The following is a 17,418-nucleotide window of genomic DNA, read 5'->3' on the forward strand; positions in this document are numbered from 1 at the left end:
CCGTATCCTGAATTGACCACTATTGTCCATTATCTCGACCAAATTTTCGCCTCTGATATAACTTGTTTACAGTGGGCTTCTTTCAAGGTTAGATTAAGACTCTTTACAAAGGTATCAAGCTGCTTTACTTTATTAAAGCTTGTATTTATAAGGCTAAATATATATTATCAATAAAGATAAGAGTAAAATTGTCCCTAACATCTACTGACCCTGAGTATATATTGTTATAAGTAGATGAAACGACAAGTCGTAGTTTTTCTCTTTAACTCATTAAAGTTTAGCTGGAAGGGTATTTTCACAAGGACAACTGGTTACACATTCAGAGGGTAGATTTGATTTGAACTATGGACCAGTCGAGAGTACAAGTGAAGTTTACGTTAGATCCGCCAATATCTCGAAACAACTGAAACAATCTGCAACTCCTGACCTCTGTTACCATTTACTGGTTCAGCACTATTTCATTTCACGAGCAAATTAAAACTGAGCATTGTTCTTGTCTGTCCATTGTTTAATGCAAACAAATTGAAAAAAAAATGTAAAATTTGATATTTTAGCAACTTCAGTGATAAGGAAGTATTCTTTTAATCCAAAACGTTAATGACATGACATAAACAGAAGTCATTTGTTGCAATGTTTACATTCTTCAAGTGGAGCATTAGAAAATTCTACACAAATACCGATCCCAATAGATTGATCATGTTGACAAAAAGAATGAAAGCATTTCTACATTTGGTCTCTGCATGGGGGTAGTCCTTTTGGCCCTGTTGAAATTTTGATAAGCAAATTAACTCCTAATTAACCACACGTTACAATACTCCTTTTAGAAGTAAATTTAATCAAAATACATTTAAATCTGATCTAAAGTGTCTATAATGCATTCAATGGGTAAGAAAGAGAATTTATTTTTCCAGACTGATGTTGTACAATACTAGACAGACTCTAGTTGTTATATAAAATAACCTTGGTCATCAAAATTATAATTGAAAAATACTAACATTTTGTCCAATACAAATTGGTATAATATTTTTTTTTCCGTATGGATACGAATATAGAAGAAAACAACAACACTACAATTAAAATTGTGAAAGGATTAACCTATCATTTTATTTAAAACATATTTACTTTTTTTTTCTTTTTTCTTTTGTTTTGTTTTGAAATCAAGCACTTGCATCCAAATTTGCACCATGTAGGGAACCAATTGAATAATTTAAACTTTGAATTCAACGCAATAAAACCAGTCTTAACACCAATGTACAGATGTTTTCTGTATAGACAAAACATATCTTCATTATAAAATATTCGAAGATTTTTAGATCTCATCAGAGCAAAAACTAAATAAATGAGACATAATGGAAAGGTCTTAGATTTAGTGATCTTTTTTACCAGATTCTTATGTTGATCTTAATTCCTTCTCATGTTCTTTTCAATCATGAAGTAAAAGCAGAAATACTAAGGGTTAAAACTACAGGAAATTCATGAATAATGCAATGCCGGGATAATACATCTAATGTCTTGTCTTGAGAAAAAAACAATAAGAGAATAAAACGTCCCTAGACAAACGAGCATATTAAAATGTATTATAAACTCAAGAATGTTCCGGAAGTGTGCATCGTCCCTTATTCTCGCAATGTACTCATCGTGCTGTTCGTAAAATGCCAATTCCGGTGATAGAGGAACTTTGTGTTAGATTTATGTCGTTTGTCATATTTTAAGCAGACACTACAGATCGATCAACCAGGAAAAGGTGATGACCTTAGAACCTTTGAAGCGACGACCGAATATTGTTCGAAATCATTTTTTAATGCAAAATCATTAGAAACAAAAGATGTAATAAATATCAACAGACAGTACGTAAGAGATGACGCATTTACTTGACATATCTATTGCATCTCGTTTTCTAATATACATCACAAACAAAACATTAACAAAGATGTTTATGTGCTATTATGTAACAGGAACAATAACAAACAACCGGAAGTCTGCAATAAACTTATATACGATAATCAACACTGACCACGATTTCAGAAATTCATGCTAGTGTACTGGTTACTTCAAAAATAGCTATGTGCCTATTATCTTTAAAATATTACGTGGTAAAAACATGAAATTGTATTAGAAACTTGTTAAATAATCGTTATGAATGTGTTCAAATGTTTTGATTTTTTTCTAACTTCCTTCAAGCATCGGTTGAAATAAATTAGTATTATATAGATTCTGAAACAATTCAAGTGCAAGTTCATAAAAAATTCAGACACTGCCTATGGTAGAGGTTCGGGGTGTAGGAAAAAAACACTGAACAAACAATGCTTTTTGGACTACATATGCTATTTTTTTTACGCAACGATGGTTCTTTCTGTATTGAGATATGCATTTGTGAGGAAACCATGCATTAATCTACCAGTAAAATCAATCAAATCAAACCTAATAAAGATTAGGACCTTTACTCTTGCAAACAAAATCCATGTAACAACAGAATAACAAACTAAGATTGGTCATGTGACCTGTAACTCTTCCAGAATATGTAATGACATGCATGAATCACCTATCTGATTTTAAGACTGTTTCTTAAATCTTGAAAAATATTTTTACGCTGTACCAGTTCATGGTGAAACCCCTTACCATCTTTACCATGACGAACCTATTAACTATATCTTTTTTTTTATGAAACGAGTAATGCTTTGTATGGTTTATGTGAAACTGTACGAGTTTAATATTTTCCTGGTGTAAATATTTAGAAAAAAAATATTAAAATGCTTGTGGTAAAGCAACATTTATTTTCTTGTCAATAATTCCTTTCTTAAGGGAAGTAAGTTACGCTTTTGTTTTGTATTGTGTTTTCCTATTTGTTTGTTTGTTTGTTTGTTTGTTTTTCGATTGCTTTATTTTTTAGGTAAAATTTACAATTGGTATAGCCTTGGAATTTTTCGAAAGATTTCTGTATAACAAAGTAAAGGAAAATTAATCATATCAAGTATGCAACATTTTGACGTTATAGTTAATTTGTGTCGATGTCTTCTTGTCCTTCCAAAATTACATTTTCATTATACACATTTATTGTGAAATGTGCATTTCAATTTCAGTCAACTAAGGCAATGGCCTGTCTATTTCAAACTATACAAGTATAATTCAAAGTCACGGTTTGAAATTTTTGATGGCGCACACTATTATTAACTATACCATCCTTCTTTTTCCACGGCGTTGAAAATGTACGATGCTATCTTTTATTCCTAAGATGAAATAAGTGCACTATTTAGTGGGCATATACGCGTTTTAGAATGTTAGTTTTTTTTCTTTCTCCTGTATCGGAGAGGAGAGCAAACAACACTTTTAAAAACCTTCTTGATCCCGTCACTTTTTGCAGGAAAAATCTGCATTCAAGTATTTGACACAATCAAAAGATCTCTATCAACAGAACCGTGGCAGACAGTTATGACATCAGCGTTTTCATTTGATTTGCAGTTGGAGCTATGTTTTCCATCCTGAAAAGACTAAAAGGCAAGGTTATTTATATCTTAAATAAATAGATTGTATGATTTTTTCAAGCAATTTCAACAATTTGATTACTATATGTTTAGATTTTCGAAACTTTTAAATATTAGTACAAAGATAAAATGTTAATATTAAAATATTTACCTCTTGTATTTTGGCGTTGTATTTGTCCCGACATTGTACCAGTTCTGCTTCTGTTGCTATAGCAAATTACATGTATTTAATGATTCATTGAATTCAAGCAAATTTCCTAGTGAGGCAAATCTTCCCAATTCATTGCATATGATGTGGTATTTTGTTAGCAAATCATTGTAAAAGAAAATGGTCTTCAAGTTTTGAATACTTAATTTTACATGTAGTGGCAGTTTATTAAAGTGTGTGGCGATAGATTAGTTATTAGTTTATAGTGATTCGCTTTATCTGATCTATTGTTTTCCAAATATCTCCTGCTAAGTTAACTATCTATTGTTTTACGTTTCCAACAGTGTATCATATTTACCCGTTAAAGATTTCACTCAATGACCACAAGACAGCTGTAAATCAGACAACTCATTTCAATACGTCATACAACATGTTATTTTAGGAGCAAAATTTAAAATCAAAATAGTTTTTAGATTTACCAAATAGTTCGTTTAAAGTAAAAAAAGTGTGGTTGAATAAAACCCCAAAAATGCAAAACAAAACGTAAATGGTACTATTTTAAAGAATACAAGTGAAGATACAAGTTGCCCAAATGTGCATATGTTTTAATTGCAATTCAAGTTTCTTGTGAATTAGTTTCCAAATGTTGGCTTTTATTGGTTTTGTTTCCGTTTTTTCAAGATTCTGGTTTCTCCTCACTAAAAGAATTCCGACATTTGAATATCTTGGTAACTTTTGGTTTTATATTATTTACACGAATAATTTCTACAATTTTAATAAGTATATAACCTACGAAGTGCTCAATTGAAGCATTTGTGCATGGCATAATGGTTACGTTGTTTTATTACTGAAACTTTTATTTGCCATTGCATGTTGTAGTAAAAATTGGTATCTTTATCCAATTATGATAGTAAATAATGTGTTTTACAACCTAAATGGTCTATCGAAAAAGAATAAGTATTTTACCTATTAGGGACGTTCACAAGACTATTACTGTCATTCTATACGCAGTAGGTATTTGATAATTTCCGAATTACTCCATTATGCCACGATTTTATCTAGTCTCGATCTTAAAACAATTCATCAGAAGAAATATTTGTATTATAACTTTCAGTTGGTCTTTGATTTTAATCGTTTTTCACTGAACGAATGCACAGGGCAAACATGGTATACGCTATGAACTATACACGAAGTGCTGACATTTTGTCAATAAATGTTTTAATTTTTTTTAATTTAGAAATTCAATTTGAAGGTTTTCACTAATTAATTCAGATATCAACTATCATGCAAATGATCATATATGTTGTTCTTATCAGATTTCGCAACTCTTCATGATTCTTCCAATTTTGTGATGACTATATTACATGCGACCAACCGTTAAATTGTATCTAAGTGCTACACATGCATAGCCGTGAGTTATTTGTGTGCAGGTTTACAAGACATTTCTGAATTTTCAACATTTTTTTTTTTGTTAAAGTGAACGGAAATAAATTGGGATACATCTTATTAATTTTTAAAGTGCTGCTTTGAGATAAATTACCGAAATATGGCATTGTTATTGTTCTAATTATCCATGATCTTTGTGTATTAGTGTTGTAGACGTGGTAGACTATGATTTACATTATTTTATGTTTGTTTGGTTATCTCCTTCATATGTAATTGTTTGTTTTGAACATTTTTGCTGTTCTTGTGACTTAAGTCCACTTTCATTTAAAACAGACAATGAAATTTTGTATAATTTATTCAGACAGAATAAACACATTTTTAGAGGGTTGATCAAAATCCCCATACATCGATTAGATAACATTCTTCGAAGTGTCCTTTGTCACAAAATAACTTCGATTAGTGTCTTATATTGTTAATTCAATGAATGTCTTTGTGTGATTTACCATTCTTGTTCAAGTTCTGTTTCACGTATCACCACTGTCAATAATTGTAAAAAGTACTTTTTTCCTTACTTTGCCATACAGTGGATGCTTCACATGGAATTGCGGATCTTAAGTCTTTTAACATATTGCATTATGCAATAATTTTCATATTCAATCTCCGGGGCAGAGATATTTCATTTTCAGCGAGCAAACACACGTTTCAAAATGTTGGATTTTTTCTTCTTGTATCTGATGTAAGAGCAAACGATACTTTCAAATACATTCTTTATCCCTTCACCAGTAGCAGCAGAACATTTGTTGTAAAAATCTGCATTTATTTCCTTCATCAGATTTTGACCTTCTGTGTCGGAGATATGACCCTTGTCGTTTTCGTCGCGAATGTCACTTTGCGTTGCCACTAAAACGATAGGTATCTTCTTGCTCTGTTTTCTGATTTCAGGGATCCAGTAAGATTTGATGCTCTCAAATGATTCTCTGTCAACAGAGCTGTAGCAAACAATGATGATTTCAGCATTTTGAATGGCATCAGACCTGGAGCTTTGATCTTCGTGCTAAAAAGAAAGAGGAAAACACGTCAGCATGTCATTTCGCTTGAAAAAAAAATCAAATTAAAAAGACAAAAAGTGAAAACATCAGTTTAGACAGTTTTAAATTTAATTTTAAATGTGAATAAACATATCTCTATTTTAACACAATGACTTCTAATAAAGTTTTATCATATATTTACCTCTTGAATGCTAACGCTATATTTGTCTCCATAAGCTGACACAGTACCATTCGACATCTCTGTTACTGTAGCAATATATTCAGTGGAAAACTGGTTTCCAGTAAATCTTTTGGTCATGCATGTTTTCCCTACCATGCCATCACCAATAATGGCACATGATACTGCGTTCTTCTTGCAAACCATTTTGACTGTATTTGTCTAAATTTTAAGTGGTTAGGTAAAGTAATTAAATGTAAGTATAATTTCTAACCAACACGGTCCTTATTTATACATTTGTGGCGAAGCGCATCATCAGAACTATTGTTTAGCTATAATCTCCTGCTAAGTTAACTTTCTATTGTTTTAAGTCGTCATAGTGGATCAGGTTTACCCCCTGAAGATTTTACTATTTGACCACAAGGGGAACAAAATATGATCTCTCATTGTTTCACGTGAAAGTTTGTAGATATTAGAGTTTATGTATTTGATTAAAATCATATTTAAGACAACATTTCAAGACTGCTAATTCTGCTGACATTGTTAGGAAGTTCGTACATAGATAAACATTTTGACACAAATACAAAAATCTCTAAACTAATTACAACAAAAAGTGTCTCAAAAATAGGTTGTTATTGAAAAATGTGTATTTTTGTCGCTTTTATGAGTTATCAGATTCTAACTTGGATAGTGGTCATATACAAAAAGGCAGAGTTTTATAACGGCTTTTATTGATATTAACAATACACATTTCTTCATGGAAATTTACAGGATAGTTTCTATGTAAATAAAATACCTAGTTATGCATTTTATTAATGAATGTATGCAACGGAATTTCTCATAATCTGTATATTTTTGTTTAAAGTTATCATGATATAACTTTATAACTAACAATGTAGTAAACAGAGACGATCTACACACACACATTGCAGCGAACTTGATAAAATACAACTACATATAAAAACTGGAAACAAAGGGAAACAGATATCTAAAGCACTAGGAATATGAATTCTCACACAATTTCGGGAGTAACATTAGGTGCTCCGGAAAGGTAAGCATGTCCTGCTCCGCCAGCAACACCCGTCACATTGTAAATCAGTAAAATCCGGAAATAGTGTTACATGTATCGCTTAATAACTCATAGTAATCTATATTACTGCAATAAGAAATTCATTTATATTAGCAAGTAAAGATTTCAACCGATCCACTTGATATTAAACCCCAGGGGACTTTCCGCAACGATATAGCTTGACACGAAGAAAACAATAGGGGTTTAAATTTACACTTGGCGAGAGTTTTTGTAATTAATAGAATTAACATAGTAATAATGACACAATTACATATAATTAATATTCAATAAATTTAATTATTTGCTACAACATTGTCAAACAGGCAGGGGATAAAAATGGTGTGCTTACAAAAAAGTGTTTCATGCGCTATTGTTGGTGATTGTATGATAGGTAAAACGAGCATGGTAAAATCATTCGTTGGTGATAAAGTCAGTGAGGAGTACGTAGCTACAGTAGCTGACACATACACTGGTTATATAACGGCCTATGGCGATCAGTATCTAGTGAATATTAGGGATACAAACGGACTGGTAAGGTTCTACAATACTTACATGTAGTAATGATGGAAAATTTTGTGCAAAAATACTTCAAAGATGTTAAATTAAGATTTGGTAAATAAAAATTCTTTCTCATCATTGAAAGGTAGAAGCGTTGTTAAATATATCGTTGTTTTGGCTATGACAAGTTATATGTGAAGATATGTATAATAATTTAGTGTAGGGTCTTTGATAGTATTATTTTTTTAATAAAATTTCCATTGCACAGTCTAAATATTTTATATCTTTGGGTTTACTTTTTAATCGAGCTCTAACTTAGTGAGACCCTTGTTCTTTTAGAAAAAAAATGTACTTGTGCATTTTATACTTTCAGCATGAAGATGTCGTGTCTATGTCTACGATCGTCTCATCCTCTGACGTAACTGTCATGTGTTACAGCGCTGTTGACAGAAACTCGTTTGAAAATGTTAAATCTTTCTGGATTGCCGAGATTAGAAAGTATAACAAAAAGAAACCTTTAGTTCTTGTTGCAACTCAGAGTGACTTAAGAGAAGAAAATAATCCGGTACATATAACAGATTCGGAAGGACAAGAGCTTACTCGACAAATCAGAGCCAAGTACTACAACAAATGCTCAGCAACCGTCAATTTTGGCATGAAAAATGTGTTTGAAAGTGCTGTGTTAGCATCTGTGAAATTCAAGAAAAAGAAAACTAATATTTTTCAACGTGTTTTTTGGCGCTGAAGTTTCTTTTTACCCTGGATTTAAGCATATATATAGTTCAATGTGATCCGTTCAAGTCCTCGGTTTTAACTAACGGGGTGAGGATATTTTCGGGAATCATAATGCAATCCGTTTAACTAATATGTAGAGATTTCTTTCGGGAAACATAATGTTATCAGAAAACCTCCTTGATTTGATACCTCGGGGAGGATAACATCATCACGAATTGATAAACTGAACATTCCAATCATTACTCCAGTCAGAGTTTTACATGTTTGCAGTTTATGAAAACAAAGTATCATAATATGTCATATATGAAAAGGAGCTGAACAAATAATGCTTATTACGATGATTGTTTCAAACTTTGACCAGAGGAGGGCAAACTTAGGGTGCTATTTATAAAATCAACTCTTTCTATTACACTTGTAGCATTTAGGGCAATACAGGTCGTTGTATTAAAGGTGGAAGGTGGTAATCAGATGTATTATTATTTTTTCCTTACTCCACCAAACACCAAACAATGCTGTATGAAGTTCGGCTGTGTAGTTGGGAAACAAACATTTAACTCGATTTTGGCATTTTCGTTTGAAAAAAAAGAACGATATTCTACGTTTACCAGAAATACAGTGGCACAATGATACATAGTTATTTGGCAAATTTCAAATTCTTGTCATACATTTCCTCCTTTTATCGGAACGTGAAATGCTACATTTTTAAAACTTTTTTGTGTGGAGAAGTTACCCAGCGATTGAATTTAAGAAAGTTAAATGTAATTCAGCAAATCTTCTTTTCAAGTGTAACCAAATGAGCATATCAGAACAAAATGTCTAAGATTTTATTGAGTCCATGGCAATAAAACTCAATTTTAATTTCACCAAAACTACTACTTGTGAATGATATACAAATTTTTTTTTTTTCAGTATAAAACTGTATTTTAGTTGCAGATTCGAAGCTACATGAAACGGAAACACGCATACAATGCACCAAGAGGTATTTCCAAAATGAATTAATTTGATTTGAAAATATAACTCGTTAGAGGGTTTGCTAAATATTGCAATGTTCTTTTCCTTTCCTCCTTTTTTCTGATGATAATCTAAAATCATGCTTCCAATAATTTTAGAGTCAGATCTATAAACATTTTTTTTTATTTCAAGGCCTTTGTTTTTTTTAGGTTTAAGTGCGTCATTTAAAAGGGGGATCAGTCTTTATACTAACAACATTAAATTAAATATTCAAGTTCAATGTCAGCTTCAAAACCACTGTCGTCTTGTTGATATAAGTCTGTATACAAAGCCCTTTCTGTTTTTATCATAACAACTTCATTTACCTTTTGTTGCAGTTCAGTGGGTCACTCTGGGTGTATAACCCAAAGCCATAATATTGGCAAACAACAGCTCCGAAATGCTGATATCGATTTCGTATGGCCAGTATTTTGCAGTTTGTCAAAAATTTCTCTTTGCTGGTAGAGTGTTACTACATAAACTTTGCATTGAACATATTTTTACGGTTTAACGTGTTCGGTTCAAGATACTGCTTAGTGCCAATACTTTCAATTAACCGTCTAACTGGTTTGTCTCCAAAAAAGTAAAAAAAAGTATCTATAAATAACTATCGTGTTTATTTCGTCTATAAAGAGATATACATCCCCTAAAATATGTTCATGCTATTCATGATATTAGCTGGTTTAGATTGTACTTAAGATATATTTCAAATAATCTTATTACGTCCGAAGGCAATTGAGAGCTTTTTTCTGCAGTTTTATTTCTAATTGATTCGTATGGAACGCCGCAACTGTGTTTTGGTTACAATTGTCGGTTACAATCGTACATTTACGGAAAGTAACGAGAATAAATGATCATCATCATAACGAAATATCTACTGCGTATAATGTCGAAAGAACCACGTATAATGACAAATGCACTGCGTATATCCAGTCAATTTTCCACTGCATATATAAAACAAAGTACTATGTATAAAGTTGAAATTACTGCAAATAAGGCATAAAATACTGCGTATAATGTCTTTCCTCATACTGTGAAATCTACTGCTCATATTAGAAAATGTACTGTGTATAACATGAAATGTACAGTGTATATTGCTAAATGCACTGCGTATAACGATATATGTACCACGTATAATGTAAAAAGTACTGCTTACACCCAGTTTTGTACTGCATATAATGAAAAACGCACCACATGTAATGACAATTATACTGCACATAAAGTTATATGCACCGCGTATAATGAGTCCACTACCACGTATAATGTGAAATACACTATGTATACCATAAAATGTACTGTGTATAATGAGAAATGTACTGAATATATAGAAAACCATCAACAAAAGACAGTTGCGGCGTTCCATACGAATCAATTAGAAATAAAACTGCAGAAAAAAAAACCTCTCAATTGCCTTCGGACGTAAAAAGGTTATTTGAAATATATCTGAAGTACAAGCTAAACCAGCTAATATCATGAATAGCATGAACATATTTTAGGGGATGTATATCTCTTTATAGACTCTGATACTACCTTGATATTTGAAAAACTTGAAAATTTTTAGCTTAAATTAGGAATTTCTCTTCATTTGTGACATTACAAATCTGAAAGGGTGGCAATTAGTATTAAAATATTACCATCCCCTTACAACATTACTAAGTCTTTTTAACTTCCCATTACTGAAGTTTTATTTACTTGATATCGCCAATTAATCACGATATAAAAAGCTTTATTAAGGTGAAAAACGAAGGTAAATCTCCACGGATGCTGTCCTTTAGAACAGTAGTATTGTGAGATACAGAAATATGACTACATTATTACACTAAAACTGAAAACAGAATTCGCGTAAAGCCGCATTACAGGCTTTACATGGCGCTCCAGTGATTTCCATTTTTCCCTAAATAGTCAAACTTTTCGAGCATAAATGGGGGATCCCCATTGTATCTGCCTATACTCCGAAAGATATACATTAAATTCATTAGGATTTGCTTTGAATTTGTCGCCAAAGTAGACAAAAATACTACAATAATGCCATAGATATAACAAATGACACTGCAATTATACTTTGTGGTTTATTTTAAACGTCACGTTAATACTAATTGGTGTATGTCTTGCTTGTGTTTTCAGGCACTGTGTCACACGACTTCAATGACATAATATATAAAACCATTATTCACACCTGTAAAGATAATATCAGTAACATAAGCAGTAATTATAAAATAATGGAATAAACACTTATAAAATAAATGGGAAATTCTAAATACAATCTTCAACGTTATTTAAGGAAACTGATACCACTTTTCGTCATACACTAGAATAAGAAATAAGACCAACATAGTTTGCTCACGTACTACGTCATTACTGCTTTGTTTACATGTGGATTAATGAGCAAGCGTTTAAGAATCTATAAAAGACCAATATTTAGATCCAATATGAAGCAAATACAGATTAGATGATGTAAAAATAAACATGACATCAAATATATATAACAGGGGCATTGACCAAATTTGATAAACTGTACCTCTATTATATTTACACGGCATTTTACCATTGCTTTAATATTAAGCATGCTTTCTTTGCTATCACCACTACCGAAATTGTAAAGTTTTCATCAAAATATGATAAATTAATATGAAATTTCTATCTCACAGGAATAAACTACATATCAATCGATCAAACTGTGATGTCTTTCACGTGTTACCGGATTGACAACCCACCAAACTTGGCGCTTATCGAACTTAACTCACTTGCAATCTGACGGTGCCACTGGCGGTGCAGGTCATGTTTACCCTTCTTAATCACCCAATGTTACTCAATTTATTGTTGGAGTTCTTATTGCAAGTGTGTGTGTGTGTGTGTTGGCTCGTTGTCTTATCTTCAAGTTTATATCTAGTTATATTATATATTTTATTCTGTGAATATTATGAATATGGATCGTCTCCTGTTTTGCCCAAGTCTTTGGATTTTGACCTCTCTGAATTATCCTTCTGTTTTAATGCTTCTATATTTTATATAATTATCATTTGCCAAAATTCTTTCCATCATTTTATTCCAAAAGGGGGAGTTTTACACACTGAAGTCGCATCAACTTGATATACTTCCACTGCTATCAAAACGACGTTCTAAACGAAGTTCTCTAAAAAGGAAATGACCTACTTATAATAACAGATGTAAAATGGTTCCAAACAAAGATATTAGCCTCAGTGAGCTTGCCGATGGGCGACTATGAAAATGTTCGATTAGAAATTTTCAGTTTTGCTGGGATTTTAAGATAATAATTAAAGGAAATTTGAATTCCAAGTTTGATGGATGTTTTGATTTTTTTTCAGTTCTTCCGAGTCTCTAGTTGCGAAGCAACCATTTCAATATAAAATAAAACTAAAGTCAACATATGTCTGATGCAATAAGTAGTAAGCAATGATTCATCTTTTGGGTCCTGTGTTTATTGTTTGTTGTATTGTTACGTGTTTATATTATTAATTATAAATTTAATTAATACTTGATTGATGTATACAACATTAGGTGACTATACATTAAACCACCTTCACCTTGTGGTAAACCAGTGAAATGATTCATCATAAATGACAATGCCAATACAAAAAGTTAACTTTGTTTTATTGAAACCCGACGACTGTTTCATCGATTACACATAAACATCAAAAGTTCGTCGTTCCTTTAACGAACACTTCACCGGTCCTTTTCATGCGTAGTAGCGGTACATGCATGTGTACAACACACTAGGTATGCTACCGAATTCATTACGGAACATCTCTTGAGTTTCCAGAAGTTCCGTACTAGCATGCACACAGTCTTCGTTTACTTTGCTCCGAATGCTATAATCTCCTTCCCAGCTTTCAAAGAAAATTTCAGTCGACAGTCTCCTGGCAGAGACTAAACTATGTATATTCAGGACCCTAAAAACGATTTTAGCCATTTACTTCTGGCCTTCTTGTTCATGATCACAACCTTAACAGCATTCTCGAATGTCTCTTTGACACCATTGTGTTTAAATGCCGACGTTTCCACGAAACAGTCGACATTCAGATCCTTTGCAAGTCTGTTCCCTTCCTCTAAGGTTACATGATCTGGACAGCCAACTTCTCGAAGCTCATGTTGTGTTGCTACAAGGACAATTGGAATGTTCTTAGATATTTTTCTAATTTCAGGAATCCAAACGGATCGTACATTTTCCATTGAGTCTTTGTCTAGAACGCTGTAACAAACAACACATACGTCAGAATCTCTGTACACAGCTTCTCTACATCTTGAATCTTCAAACTGTAAAAAATCAGAACAAATCATGAAAATATTAACTAAATAACACATACATTATTTCAACTCGACCAAATAAAATATCATGTCATGTATTTTTTTACGAGTTTTACCCATTTATAATTATTATTGTCCCGTCCAACACATCGGATTAAAACATTAATTTTTTTTTTTATTTTTTTTTTTTTTTTTTTTGTTTTTTTTTTTTTTTTTGATTTTTGCTTGTTTTTGTTTTTGTTTTCTTTTTTGGTATTCATAGCAAAGTTGATCTATGCTAAAGACAAAATTGTCAAATAAAAAAAGATAATAGTGTTTTGTTGAGTATTCAGGAAACAAGAAGATATATGTATATGCTTACCTGCCCAGCGGTATCTTTAATTTTTACTGCATATTTCTGGCCATAAGCAGCTGCAGTACCGGAGAATTCTTCCATGATAGTAGAAACATATTGCTCAGGTAAATCTAATCCAGAAAACTTTCTAGCTAAGCAAGTTTTACCAACCATTCCATCACCAACTAAAGCACACTTTACCACATTTTTACTAAAACCCATTGTGAGAAACAGTTTAACTTTTAGTACGATGTGAACAGGTGAAACTACTATAACGTTATGAGAAAATATTGTCAAGTCATGGGACTTTTATACCTGTGTACAAATGTACCAAGGTGAACCACCGGTTCATCAATTACCCTAAAGCAGGAACAATAACGACTCTCGTGGTGGTTTAACTTGTGACACTATTTGTCTATCATATTATCATTTTCATTTATCTATAAAGAAAGATTATTTATGTTACTGGGTACACAACTTTACAAAAGATAGATGATTATAATAAAGTACTAAGTCGTTGTCTATATGATAGTAACAACGTTTTTATTGCAGGTTTGTACTGCGTATCTTAATACTCTTTTGTATTTTTTCAGATAAACAACAGATGACAGAGATAAATTAAACACCTTGTATTGTTGTAGACTGGTCATTGTACCTCAAAAGTACAAACCTAATTAAAAAAAGTAACAAGCATTCTTTTATAATGCAGATAAACTTTACAATTAATTTAAAATTACAGGACCATCGAAACAAAGCACATTACGGCAGTGGCGGATCCAAGGGGATGAAGGGGGTTGCCACCCCTTTTTATTGAAAAATGTGTCATTTTCATGTGTAAAATTGACAAAAATGGCAAATAATGTCCCAAAATCTCCATTTTAATGAGGAACCTCGGCTGCCGATCCCCCTTTTCAAAGTGTCTGGGTCCGGCCGTGATGGTTTTACCACATAGGACATACAGTAATGTTACTAGACAGAAACCGAAACAAACTCTAATCAAAGTAAATGTGACTGATATAAGATTTTTATGAAATGTGTTATACTATCAATTTGATGAAGGGCGCGAATTCTCATGTGATGATATCATATGCTGTTGTATCACGGGAGTGCGACGCAAAGTACAAGTATTGATAATTGACTTTCTGAAATTAAACAATTGATATAAACTCTTCTGTATGTTTATTACATAAGTAGTTCAGTTAATGTTTCCAGAAAAGCATACCCAGTTGGTGGAGTCAGGTGTTACTTTCAGTTTTCTTCGTGTCTTTACACCAAAGCCATAAACAATAATACCGTTTATTTTAAGAGATCCGGAATTATTTTATCCATACTTAGTAAATTGAGCTTTGAACCTCGTTTTTTTGCACTTATTTTTTTCAATGTATTTGATGTTTCTAATTTCCCCTAAAAATTATTATAAAGACATATCTAGACATAATTCTGGACCATAGGAAGTTCGCGATATATAGTACATAGTGTATTTGTTCAAAACAAACACAAAATCACATCTATCAAGAAATTCTATAGAAATATTGATAGTTTGAAATTTATTACTGTATTAATAGTCAATAAATCAAATAAGGTGATAGGTGTCAAATTGAAATCTTGTTTCAAAATAAGTACTACAAATATCCGGCGGCCCATTTTTACGGAATATGTACATGCGCTCTACCCTCAAACAATCCTGAGGTAATTTACCTTACTTGATTCAATAATTCTTCTAAGAAAGTACGATATATTTTTATAGATTTTTTTTTTACGGGAAAATGCTTACTTTACTGGAAATGTGGAGGTACATGATAACAATATGAAAGTGCATTTAAATTTAAAAAGTACATGAATGTGTGTGACAAGTTCACATCCCTTAAATTCAGTTACCTTAAATCAAGTCATAATTATTTGCTATTTTTGTATTGTTCATTTGTATACAATGCAGGACTACAGATATAAAGATAACAATTTATCATAGGATGAGGAAATATCATTTATATTGTTCATCGAAACTGGCGACAGATAGATTTCCGTCTTTGTTTCTATGCTGAATCTTTGTACCTACTCTACTCCAAATTTATTGTGCCCACATTGTTTAAAAAAAGTATATTTTTAAAAATGTTTTGTTGGAGAACAAAGCTACAAAGTAGAAGAACATATATCTGTTATATCATGATCTGTTTTACGTCAAACGAAGACGCAGTTGGGTCTTACATTCAAATAAGCGTACATACAGGGAATAATCTAATAATTATTTACAGATTTACAGTAGAAGGTATTAACCTACATTAGATCACAAGTATTTAAAAAAAACTATACTGCTGCATACGACTCAAGTGGCGTGTTTTGCATGTATTTCGGTACAGTCATTTGTTTCTCGTAGTCAGTATTGTCTTTTTGTGGTTTTAACATAGTGAATGACAAAACAAAACAGAACAGAACGACCCCAACTTAGGTACAATTTTAATCTTCTATAAATTTCCCGCGGTGTTGCTGTACGCAAATTCTGAAAGTAGTTTAAAAGTTATGGCTGTGGTCTATGGATGAATAATATGTTTTTTTCTTAATTAGGAATTAGCGTATATTCGTTTATTATTCTTTTTCTATCTGTTGGTCTTGTTTCAGATTTGAAGAATTGTAAATCATCTGCTAAATAAATGGTATTTACTCGTTATGAATGGTATTTTCTGTTATTTTCTCGTTGAAGCTACGTTTCCCACATGTTTGTGACAGAAATAACCGTTGAATATAAAATTAATCCCATTTTAGTCTAACCTCTAGTGTTTTTTTTTCAATAATTATCTAACTACCGAGATTGTTACTTTATTTTGGTTTACTGCAAGGCAATGAAATAGAACTGGTGTTATACTCTTATCCCAAAATACTCGTAACACATCAAAAGTCATAATTATCAAATTTAGGAAAGTCCAAAAAATGTGCTTCTGTGATAGAAACTGTAGGAAAAAACGTTACACACAGTTGTTCAGTGAAAAAAAAATATTGTGTCCTAAAATTGTTATTTGTCATATGTTTTACAAGAAAGGAATGGTGTATAAATTTACATTTTCAGTAAACTGTAATTAGTTTCCGACTTTCCATTATGTTTATTCAATACACCGACTATCCACTGACGTCTTAAACGTGGTCTATGTTGACGGTCATGGAGTAAAATAATTGTAGTTTACACTGTTTTCTTCAAACCTACAGTGAATCATGGCTGCATCATTGTAAAACTTTACGTCAGATATACATGTACCTACAATAATATATAGAGTCTAAGTTATTCAGTAAAAATGTCCAGAGGTCTTTTTGT

General features: G+C 31.9%; 4 protein-coding genes across 5 annotated transcripts in view; 1 reads left to right on the plus strand and 3 right to left on the minus strand.

The window, feature by feature from the left end:
* The window catches only part of LOC148624314 (integrin beta-like protein C), a 269,209-nt gene that overhangs the window by 159,552 nt on the left and 92,239 nt on the right, over positions 1-17,418 (minus strand). The window lies entirely within an intron of this gene.
* On the minus strand, positions 5,354-6,472 carry LOC148624320 (cell division control protein 42 homolog). Its single transcript, XM_088567029.1, has 2 exons — positions 6,247-6,472; positions 5,354-6,070 (listed from the first exon to the last, which is right to left on the minus strand). The coding sequence occupies exons 1-2, from the start codon at positions 6,427-6,429 to the stop codon at positions 5,699-5,701; spliced, it is 555 nt and encodes a 184-aa protein (XP_088423155.1). The 5' UTR covers positions 6,430-6,472; the 3' UTR covers positions 5,354-5,698.
* On the plus strand, positions 7,194-8,991 carry LOC148624321 (cdc42 homolog). 2 transcript variants are annotated; one of them, XM_088567028.1, is made up of 3 exons: positions 7,194-7,273; positions 7,683-7,822; positions 8,163-8,991. In XM_088567028.1, exons 2-3 carry the CDS (start codon positions 7,694-7,696, stop codon positions 8,532-8,534), a joined length of 501 nt encoding a protein of 166 aa, XP_088423154.1. In that variant the 5' UTR covers positions 7,194-7,273; positions 7,683-7,693; the 3' UTR covers positions 8,535-8,991. The 2 variants fall into 2 exon arrangements, with proteins under 2 accessions (XP_088423154.1, XP_088423152.1); XM_088567026.1 differs by lacking the exon at positions 7,194-7,273 and having other exon boundaries at positions 7,539-7,822.
* Positions 13,110-14,403, minus strand: LOC148624322 (rho-related GTP-binding protein RhoQ-like). The gene is made up of 2 exons (XM_088567025.1): positions 14,142-14,403; positions 13,110-13,789 (listed from the first exon to the last, which is right to left on the minus strand). The coding sequence occupies exons 1-2, from the start codon at positions 14,334-14,336 to the stop codon at positions 13,418-13,420; spliced, it is 567 nt and encodes a 188-aa protein (XP_088423151.1). The 5' UTR covers positions 14,337-14,403; the 3' UTR covers positions 13,110-13,417.

Source organism: Perna viridis, chromosome 2 (assembly GCF_037379345.1).
Source record: "Perna viridis isolate PV_CMFRI_1.1 ecotype Kerala chromosome 2, ASM3737934v1, whole genome shotgun sequence".
In the NCBI taxonomy this organism is placed as follows: Eukaryota; Metazoa; Mollusca; class Bivalvia; order Mytilida; family Mytilidae; genus Perna; species Perna viridis.

Excerpts from the sequence above, each read along its gene's own strand:
- LOC148624320 (XM_088567029.1), bottom strand. The coding sequence starts at position 6,429 with ATGGTTTGCAAGAAGAACGCAGTATCATGTGCCATTATTGGTGATGGC. Across the intron at positions 6,071-6,246 it reads ATAGCGTTAGCATTCAAGAG|CACGAAGATCAAAGCTCCAG; the intron begins GTAAATATATGA and ends CTTTCTTTTTAG.
- LOC148624321 (XM_088567026.1), top strand. The coding sequence starts at position 7,628 with ATGGTGTGCTTACAAAAAAGTGTTTCATGCGCTATTGTTGGTGATTGT. Across the intron at positions 7,823-8,162 it reads TTAGGGATACAAACGGACTG|CATGAAGATGTCGTGTCTAT; the intron begins GTAAGGTTCTAC and ends TTATACTTTCAG.
- LOC148624322 (XM_088567025.1), bottom strand. The coding sequence starts at position 14,336 with ATGGGTTTTAGTAAAAATGTGGTAAAGTGTGCTTTAGTTGGTGATGGA. Across the intron at positions 13,790-14,141 it reads TTAAAGATACCGCTGGGCAG|TTTGAAGATTCAAGATGTAG; the intron begins GTAAGCATATAC and ends GATTTTTTACAG.